General features: G+C 44.6%; 1 protein-coding gene across 1 annotated transcript; it reads left to right on the plus strand.

Annotated features, from left to right (window-relative positions):
- Positions 1–441: 441 nt before the first annotated feature.
- Positions 442–9,894, plus strand: LOC116080462 (cytochrome c oxidase subunit 7A-related protein, mitochondrial; the record flags this gene model as incomplete). The annotated part of the gene is made up of 3 exons (XM_031356823.1): positions 442–589; positions 8,497–8,625; positions 9,814–9,894. Coding segments are annotated over exons 1-3 (282 nt in total), but the record flags the coding sequence as incomplete, so codon positions are not given.
- Between the last annotated feature and the right edge of the window lie 5 nt (positions 9,895–9,899).

Here is a 9,899-nt window from a genome sequence, read left to right on the forward strand (position 1 = left end):
TCTTAACTGGGGTGAAATTCCTAACAACCCTTGGTACTTAAGACCCCCTACAACAGATACTAAGAACCCTCACATGGGGCGGAACCTGGACCGGACGAGACCCCACCCACGTGCCGGGCCCCGCCCCCGTTCCAGACCCCGCCCAGAACTCGCTCTGGCGGACTGTGGCGCTCTCAGCCACCCTCTATGTCCACAAGACGCTTGCGCACCTGTCAAGGCGTCTTGGCACTGCCCATATCCAAATGAGTGGCACAAAGAAGCCTGGGTTTTCGGAAAGCCTCAACACAGCCTCTTTCCATGTCTTTTAGAGCTTGTTTTCGTTTCTAGGTCTTGAGAGAGTGCGGTTTGTTTCCCTGATGTTGCTTAAGAGGGAAGGTTTTAAGTCAGGCGCTCTCTAGCAGTCCGCATCTAGGATTAGGGTCCTCGAGCTGAGCTTTGGGCGGGCCAAAGGGGAAGCCGGGTCCTTTTCTAAGGCGGTCTCACAGGCAGCGGCGGTGCGGAGCCGGCCTCAGCCAACATGTACTACAAGTTTAGCGGTTTCACGCAGAAGTTGGCTGGAGCTTGGGCTTCGGAAGCCTATACTCCGCAGGTACGCTTGTGCCGCGTCGCCTTGGGCCGGAGAATGGCGGCCCGAGGCAGGCAGTCGCGAGGTCCGAGCCGTGAGGGGCTTCTGCCGACCGATCGGTTCGTCTTGCTCGTGTCTCCTGATATCCTACCATGCAGGCTTGGAGCAGTCGCCGAGGTTCCTGTGGGTGTAGTGCAAGGTTTGCATGGCACAGAACTTAGGTCCGATACCTTGCGGGGGTCAAGGTGACCCCTGGGGTGGTTGCTTGTTGAAGATGGGTTTCCCGTAGACTCTGGATCGCAGAAGGTGACTTAAAGTTTGGGTTTCCACTCTCCCTCGTTGAGGTGGCCTTTGTGACCTCCCCATGTTACTATCCCTGTCACTGCCCAGAAAGCAGCTTTACCCAGCTACCAAATGAAAGACTGGGGAGGGCGGGATTGACAAGCTCGCTCATGCGGCATGGAGTTTTTCCTATACTGGGGAAAGCATGGGGAATGACACCCCACGAGATTTATGCTTTTGCTAATTTTAAAGTGGCAGACGGTGACTACTGACCACTGGGCCGTCTGACATCCAGGTTCCAGTAAGATGGCATTTCCGTCCCCAGCCTCAGTGTTGTGAAAATGTGGTATTTTAGAGTCCATTCATACTGGGTTAGTACTGAATTTAGCAGCTTTATAATCTAGTGACCTTGACTGTTACTTTTTGTTGTGAGCCCTTTCTGATTCAGGGCAACCTTAATTTGGGTTAAATGCGATGTGTCAAGTGAGCAGCTTTTTTTGGCAGATGGTTGGTGCTGGATTAATGCTATATATTCTCCAGAAGTTGAATCTGAATCATTGCTCAGAGTAGTGTGAGAAGCCTTGGTGGAACACGAAGCTGAAAAACGTTGACTAGAATAGTAAGTGGCCTGAATGGGCTGTGAAAGAGACTTTTATGACTGCCTCTTGTCTCCATCTTAAGAGAGAGTGTTTTAAGTACTATCTCATTCCAAGATTAGATGTGCTTTCGGATAGAGGAGGCCAAGAAGGATTTTTATGGGAGGCTGAGGAGGAAAAGTCTTAAGAGTTTTTAGGTGTTCAGTTTTTAGTGATATGTTGTGTCTGGTAGCTGCTGAGTTTTTATGAATATGGTGTTTAACAGGCATGGTTGGTAGTGGGGTCTTTGCTGATGGAGAGATCATAAAGAAAAATAGAGACCATCGTTCCATTACAGAAATGTGAAAGGAAATGAGGAAAATTCACTCAAAGAGCCATCCAAGGTTAGAAGGGGAGCAAGTGTGGTGCCAGTAAAACCCAGTGTAATAATGAGTTGTAAGGAAAGAATTGCCAGTATGTCGACTGATTTCTTGACAGAAGATGTAGGAAAATGGCTGTTTCCATTGTATCTTCTATATTGTATTTTCAGTGCATAGAGATGATGTGTTACTTTAGGCAAGGTTTGTCGTGCATATGCCATGTAATGCACTCCTTTATTAGTTCATATGCCATGTAATGCACTCCTTTATTAGTATGCAGATCATTAATTACACCACCTGTAGGAAACTCTTCAAACTCTTTAAAATCCCTGTCTGCCTTCCTATTTTGACATGTGTCAGTTAAAATAGTTTTGCTTGTTTTTGAACCCCTGTAAACCCCACAGAAAAGTCACTTTTGAGGTTCCTTCATGTTACAGTGTGTGTGTTCATCTGAATATGTTATAGTTTCTTTGGTGATGGTTGTTGTTGTGTTTTTTATATTATTTTATTTTTATGTATATGAGTGTTTTGTCTGCATGCACGTCTGTGCACCGAGTGCATGCCTAGGGCCTGCAGAAGCCAGAGGAGGTTCCAAATCTGGAACTGGAATTACAGATAATTGTGAGCCACTATGTGGGTGCAGGGGATTAAACTTGGGTCCTCTCCAAAGAGCAGCCAGTACTCTTAACTGCTGCACCATTTCTCTAGTCTTATAGGTATGTTTTTAGTAGAGTTGAAGCAAAGTCTAAGCTTTGTTATTTAGAAGGAAAAAAGTAAAACTAAGTGACATTGAAATAAAATTGATACTCAGAGCAGGGATTGCCTAATAGTGCCCTTGTATAGACAGGATTTAAGGATGCTTTATTTGGCTTCCCTTGAATTAGATTTTACCGTAGTCCTAGAATTTCTTTCTTTCTTTTTTATAGATTTTATTTTATGTATGCGTACACTGTCACTGTCTTCAGACACACCAAAAAGGGCATCAGATCCCATTACAGATGGCTGTGAGCCACCATTTGGTTGCTGGGATTTGAACTCAGGACCTCCTTAAGAGTAGTCAGTGCTCTTAACCGCTGAGCCATCTCTCCAGCCTTAGAATTTCTAAGTTACTCAAAAGCATTTAGTTTTATGGCGGTAGGGATTGAACCCAAGACTTCATATATGCTAGACAAGTGCTTTAACACTGAGCTACATCTCCAGCTTGTTATTTTCCTCAGACTGTGTTGAAACAAGCAAGTTTGGTTGGGCATTATATAAGTTGTAGGTTGAAAGTGGCTTCCACAGTCCCTGTAGGTTCGTACCCACAGATAGCGCCTGGGGAACCAGGAGGTTAGGACTGTCAGGCTTTTCTCTCAACAGAAGGGATTTACACCCATTTCCATCCAGAAAGCTGGGACTGGATTTATTCAATCTTTTGCTATCTGTAAGGTCCAGGCTTCACCCCGAACCCCACAGAATATTATGTCTATTCCAGATCAGTAAAACCCATTCTTATGGGAGAGTTCCCGTGTACTTTGCAGAAGAATCTGACTTGCTTATTCCAGACCCTTCCTCCCTAGACCCTTTTTCTGAGCACTGTTTCTCAGTCAACAGAACCCATTCTTACGAGGCCATAGCATAGGTACTTTGCTAAAGACCTGCACTTTGCAAAGGAGTGTTTTAGTTTGGGTGTCTTCATTTGATAGAGTCTTCTAGAGTGTTTATTGCCAAAGACCATGACCAAAAGGAACTTGGGGAGGAAAGGGTTTAGTTTGTCTTAACAACTTCCCTGATCACTGAGTGAAGTCAGAGTGGGAGCTGAAGTAGAGGCTATAGAGGAACACTTTCTGTTCCTCTATACTTTCTGTTGACAATGGATTTATGTCTTAAGCTTTGTTGTGATAATGGTCAAGAGAAAGCTTTTGCCCATAGTTGTACTGTATTTATTAAATATGTCAAAAATAAACTGCTCAGGGTCAGACTCTAGAAGTTGAACCAGATTCCCTTCTTGCCTCATGAGAATCATTCCTGCCTGCTCTATACACACACACACACACACACACACACACACACACACACACACACAGGCTCACTCCCTATACTTCGTCCTCTGATCTCATCATTAGTAGTATATTGTCTTCCTTTCTTGGACATAGTGCACTGTAAAATGAAAATGTTTATAAAGTGAGTAAGTAGCGTGCATTAAATAACCAAATATGGAAATGCTACTTGTGCAACAATAGCAGAGAGATTTGTAAATCAACTTGATGGCAACTAGTTATTGGAAGAATACTTGATAGTGGCTGATTTAAAAAGCATTCGTCTTCTTTGTGACATGTGCTACAAATAAATGAGGAACATGAAAAGGTACTTGACATTATTAGTCAACAGGGAAAAGTAAGTCAGATACCACTTCATGTCTGCCAGAGTGCCTATGTTCAAAAGACAGACAATAGCTTGTGGGAATGAAGATGTAGGGGGTCCAGACGCCTCCTGCATCATGGGAGAAAATTTAAAATGGTGTAGCCACTGTGTACTTTGGTAGTGTCTTGGCTAGGGTTTATTGCTGTGATAAACAAAAGCAACTTGGGGAGGAAAGGGTTTATTTTGTCTTACTACTCTCCAGTTACTCTCAATCACTAAATGAAGTCAGAGTAGGAAATGAAGCAGGGGCCATAGAGGAACACTGCGTACTAGCTTGCTCCTCTTGGCTTACTCAGCCTGCTTGAAGCGCCAAGGAACACCAACCCAGGAGTGGTACCACCCACAGGCCAATCTAGTAGGGGCATTTTCTTAATGGAGAGTCCCACTTCCCTGATGATACTAGCTTGTGTCCAATTGGCAGTTTCTTAAAGGGGAACATACAGTTTTACTCTATGACCCAGCAATTCTAGTTAAGACACTAGAATGATGGTCGCTGTAAGGGAACTGAGGGACAAGAGGGATGGAGGAGAGACCGAGTAAGTTTGGCTGTGGAGGTGAATCATAAAGGGCCTATGATAGAATAACTAAATTTTATAGGAAGTGAATAGGATATTGGATACAGAAAGTTGGGGTAGAGGTGCCGTCTTATTGATGAACAGCACGCTGGGCATGCAGAAGGAGTATTCAAGATGGCGTGGGACTGGGAGGGTGGCAGTATTCTCCATACAGATGGGGGTCCTGAGAAGTTGCTAGTGAATTTGAGGCATTTGGAGTGTGAGGTGGCAGAAAGACATGGTGAAGGTGTCCAGCTTCACTTAGAAATGATTTGAGTCACTGAAGGTTTAATCTGGTTTCCAGTCATAAATCTGAGGTGAACAGATTGATAGGTTAACATTTAAAAACTGTATTTTTTTTTTTTTTTTTTTACTTTATGTGTTATTTATGAGTTTTACCTGCATGGATATATGTACACCACATGCATATCCAGTGTCCACAGAAGTCAGGAGGAGGCATTGAATCCTCTGGAACTGGAGTTAAGGATGGTTGTGAACTACTACATGAATCCTCAGCAGAATAAATAAACAGAGCCTTCACTCTAGCCCCCATTAAAAACATTTTTAGAGAATGAAATAATTTTCTCTCTCCACCCTCCTTAGACCTTAAAGGTAAGAATGCTGAGCTAGTTAGCTTTAGGAGGAAAATCAGGATTACTTTTGTCTTTAAACATTTCACCTGTAGGCTGGAGAGATGGCTGTCCCATTAATTAATTAATTTGGGGGTCCTAAGTTTGGTTGCCAATACCCGAGTCCATTGGCATTTAACTACCTGTAACTCCAGCCTCAAGGGACCCGATCCTCTCTTCTGAGCTCTTCAGACACACTTGCATTCATTCACATGGACACAGATGTACCGCCCCTCCCCCCACAAACACATACAGTACATAGAATTTAAAAATTAGTTGTTGTTGTTTTTTTTAATTTGAGCTGGACAGGTGGTACATCAGCACTGCCAAGCCTCACACTGCACTTAATACTGTATTGTTTCTTTAAAAATCAGCTCAGTGTCCTGAAGCAGCTGAATAATCTCAGCATGGGAGGTAGAAGCAGGAGGATCAGAAGTTCAAGCTGGCTACAGAGGAAGTTCTAGGCTGGCCTGAGCTTCCCAAGACCCTATCCTAAACAAAATAAAATGTACAGTTTGGAGCAGTTAGAAGCTGGAGGTGGTGCAGTAGAGACATTGCTTAGCATTCTTACGGCCCTGCCTTCAATTTCCAAGACACATTCCTTCCCTACTTTTTAGTAATTAAACAAGAAGAATTATTGACTCTTTCAGGACTTTCCCCTTGCCACAGGAGGGAGGCTCTGTCTGCAAGTGCCCTTAATAGACTTCAGAGTTTCCTGTGTGGTGAAGCTGCATCCTCACTAGTGCAGTTTCCTGTCTTGCAAGTGGGTATGGAATGTGCTATCAGCTGCCTTTGTTAGTCTTGGGAATAGGATTAGTGACACCAAAACATGTGATCAGCATCCTGCATCTGGGGGCTTCTTTTGCATAAGGGAGACAGTAAGTAGAGGGACATAGTATGTTTGGTGGTGGTTAAGAGCTGTGGAGAGAACAAGGTATGAGAGTGGGTAGCTTGTTTACAGGGTCAGGAGGAGGACATGCAGTTGTGAACTACCAAATTAATTAATTAATGCAACAGCCATCTCCAGCCTACAGGTGAAATGTTTAAAGACAAAAGTAATCCTGATTTTCCTCCTAAAGCTAACTAGCTCAGCATTCTTACCTTTTAAGTCTAAAGAGGGTGGAGAGAGAAAATTATTTCATTCTCTAAAAATGTTTTTAATGGGAGCTAGAGTGAAGGCTCTGTTTATTAATTTATTCTGCTGAGGATTCATGTGGTAGAGCTGGTGTGATGCTTACAATTTTATCTCTCAGGAGGCAGAGGTAACAGGATCAAGAATTCAAGGCCAGCCTGGGCTGCAAGTGAGTTACTTAAAGACCAGCTCAGGATACATGGACCTGTTTTAAACAAACAGAAACCAAAAAAAGGTATTTTTGACAAGTTTCCCCAGGTGATGTAGGGTGCTGGAAAAGCTGTGTAGAAGTCTAAGAGCCTGCGGGCAGTCTGGGAGGTGCAGGGTTTACGGAGAAGGAAGGAGCTGAAGAGAAGGGTGCCTGGGCAGCACCTTAGCTCTAAAGTTGTTAGAAGAACTTCAGTTTGGTTTTTGTCTGCTTGTTTTGGTTTTTTGAGACCAGGTTTCTCTGTAGCCCTGGCTGTCCTGGAACTCACTCTGTAGACCAGGCTGGCCTCGACCTCAGAGATCCACCTGCTTCTGGATGTACCACCGCCACCAGGTCTAGAACTTGGGATTTTGTTCTGTAAGGTAGGCATCTGGTGGGAGGAACTTGAGTCTCCAGGATGGCAGTCCCTGGAAACATTGGGGCTGTTGACTTTACAATCAGTGGGTGGTTTATCATGTTACAGGGAGGTGAGGTATCATGCCCATTCTTCACCGAGGGCTAACAGTCTGCACTCTGAGGAGATAGTGTAGCGAAAACAGCTGAGCCTCATTGGGGAGAGTACAAAATTCATAATAATTGATGGGACAAGATACTGAAATAAGGGGCTGGAGAGATGGCTCAGTGGTTAAGAGCACTGACTGCTCTTCCAGAGGTCCTGAGTTCAATTCCAAGCAACCACATGGTGGCTCACAACCATATGTAATGGGATCTGATCCCCTCTTCTGGTGTGTCAGAGATAGCCTACTCATATACATAAAATAAACAAATCTTTAAAAAAAGATACTGAAATAAGATGTAATTTTAAAAGTTCTGAATTTTTATAAAGAGTATATGGAATTATTTAAAAGCTGTTGAGGTAGCTGATGTTCTTGTGCATGTCTGGTGTAATAGTGATGGTCATACCTGCCAAGTGAGAGGTGCATCACCTTAGACAGGCCATTCCCAAAGCAGAGCGACTTACTTCACAACCTTACTTGTTTGGTCTTGGTTTTGGGTTCCATTAATCCTCATGCCTGGTTGGTGGGGACAATTTTTTTTGTTTGTTTTTTTGGAGACAGGGTCTCTCTGTGTAGCCTTGGCTGTCCTGGAATTCACTCTGTAGACCAGGCTGGCCTCAACCTCAGAAATCTTCCTGTCTCCACTCTTGAGTGCTTAGATTGAAGGTGTATGCCACCACAGTGTAGTCAAACTGTGGATTCCGTGTGTCTGTGCATGAATAGGTAAGCCAGAGGTCAGCGTGGTTCTCAGGAGCCATCCATCCACTTTATGTATTTATTAACCGTTTCTCACTGGGCTCTGGTGCTCTCCAGTTAGGCTGAGTCCCAGGGATCTGCCTGTTTGCACTCTGCCTCCCAGTGTTGAGATTACAAGCTGATGCTGACGTCCCCAGTCTCTAACCTGGTGCTTGGGAGTAAGCTCAGGCCTCCTTACAAGCACAGGCACTTTACTGACTTTCCTAGCTCTGCCTTAGTACATCAGTTTAGACAGACAAGAAGAGGGGATAGACATCAGGGTCCTTGTACACAGTACTTCTTGAAGCTTACATGGGCCCTTTCTTGTCTATCCCATCTCACTGGTAGAGTTCTTGACAGTTTGCTTTGGAAAGCTACTAAGGGTATTTTGTCAGAGGGTTGAGAACCACCCAAAGGCCCCATAATGCAAGTGACAGAGACCCTGTTCCGGCCCTTATACAGCTGGTGCTACCTCTGGAAATAGCTCAGCTGCCCGGACATACTCATGGCTTCTGTTGCCTTTTGCTGTCCTGCAGGGGTTAAAGCCGGTTTCCACAGAAGCACCGCCTATCATATTTGCCACACCAACCAAACTGACCTCCAGTGCAACAGCGTATGATTATGCTGGGAAGAACAAAGTTCCAGAGCTGCAGAAGTTCTTCCAGGTAAGTGAAGATGGGAACAGAGAACTGTGAAATGCACACGCGTGTGTATTGGGGTGGGAGCTTCTGAAACTGACTTTACTTTAGTGTTGTTTTCTCCCCGGCCTCCTTTTCTTAAATAGAACTCTTTACTTAAAGTTTGGCCCGTTGACTACTAATGGAACCTTTTGTACAGGTGGTTGCTGGTCACACAGGGCGTGGCTAATGCCCTCATTGCACTAACGCAGATTTTAGACGCTCATGCAATGTGGTCCTTCATAATCACTGAGAACACAGGAGCATGTGTAATGACACTGAATCAGCCAGTATCTGTTAATGCTTGCCACACGCAATGACTTCAACAAAGTCTGTCTATCTGTCTGTCTGTGTTTGTGTGTGTGTGTAGAGATCAGGAGAGGCTGTTGAATCCCCTGGAGCTGAAGTTATAGGTTGTAGGAACTGACCTGAGAGCAGCAATAGCTTATAACTGCTGAGCTGTCTTGCCAGCCCTGTGCAGTGACTTGGCTTGTAACTGCTGAGCCGTCTTGCCAGCCCTGTGCAATGACTTTTGGTAGCCAGTTTTCTTGTGTTTGGCTTGCTTGGTGCTGCAGTTTACTACGCTGTTGGTGGGAGTTGGAAAGCCCTCTTAGATAGGTCATCAACAGAGAGAAGCCAGAATTGACACTTGAATGTGACTAATCTGTTTAGAGATAATCAAGAACCTAGTGACCTGACTGTCATGTGCTGGGGAGTGGCAGAGCCCATTACAGCTGTCCTTACAGGGTTGCCTCCCCCACAAGACTATGTCCAGGTTCAGGTCCATCCTGGCTATAGAGTACTTTCATGTTGTTCAGTGTAAGTCTTTTAAATCTAATGAGTGAGATTTAAAGACCTTTAGAGTCTGCACAAAATGAGTTAAGGACCCTACAAAGTCTTTATCTTTCAAATATCCAGGGCTCTGTCTGCCCTTGCACAGTGAGCCTGTGGTAAAGGCCCTAGAAACATGGGCTTGGCTGTAGAGAATGACTGCAGACTTAAAGTCTCGAGCTGCATTTATAAGGAATTGTACCCGTGTTCTGCCACACTGATGCATCTCAGTCACCTGCTATATTGTGTTTGTTGAGTAGTTTTCATGATGGGCAAATTTTCTTCTTCCGTTTGTAGGAAAATCTGTGCTTTCTAGCCAACTCTTTGTCCTTTCTTGCTTTGCAGAAGGCTGATGGTGTGCCTATCCACCTGAAACGAGGCCTTCCGGACCAAATGCTTTACCGGACCACCATGGCTCTGACAGTGGGAGG

The sequence above is a fragment of the Mastomys coucha genome, unplaced genomic scaffold (assembly GCF_008632895.1).
Source record: "Mastomys coucha isolate ucsf_1 unplaced genomic scaffold, UCSF_Mcou_1 pScaffold6, whole genome shotgun sequence".
Lineage (NCBI taxonomy): Eukaryota > Metazoa > Chordata > Mammalia > Rodentia > Muridae > Mastomys > Mastomys coucha.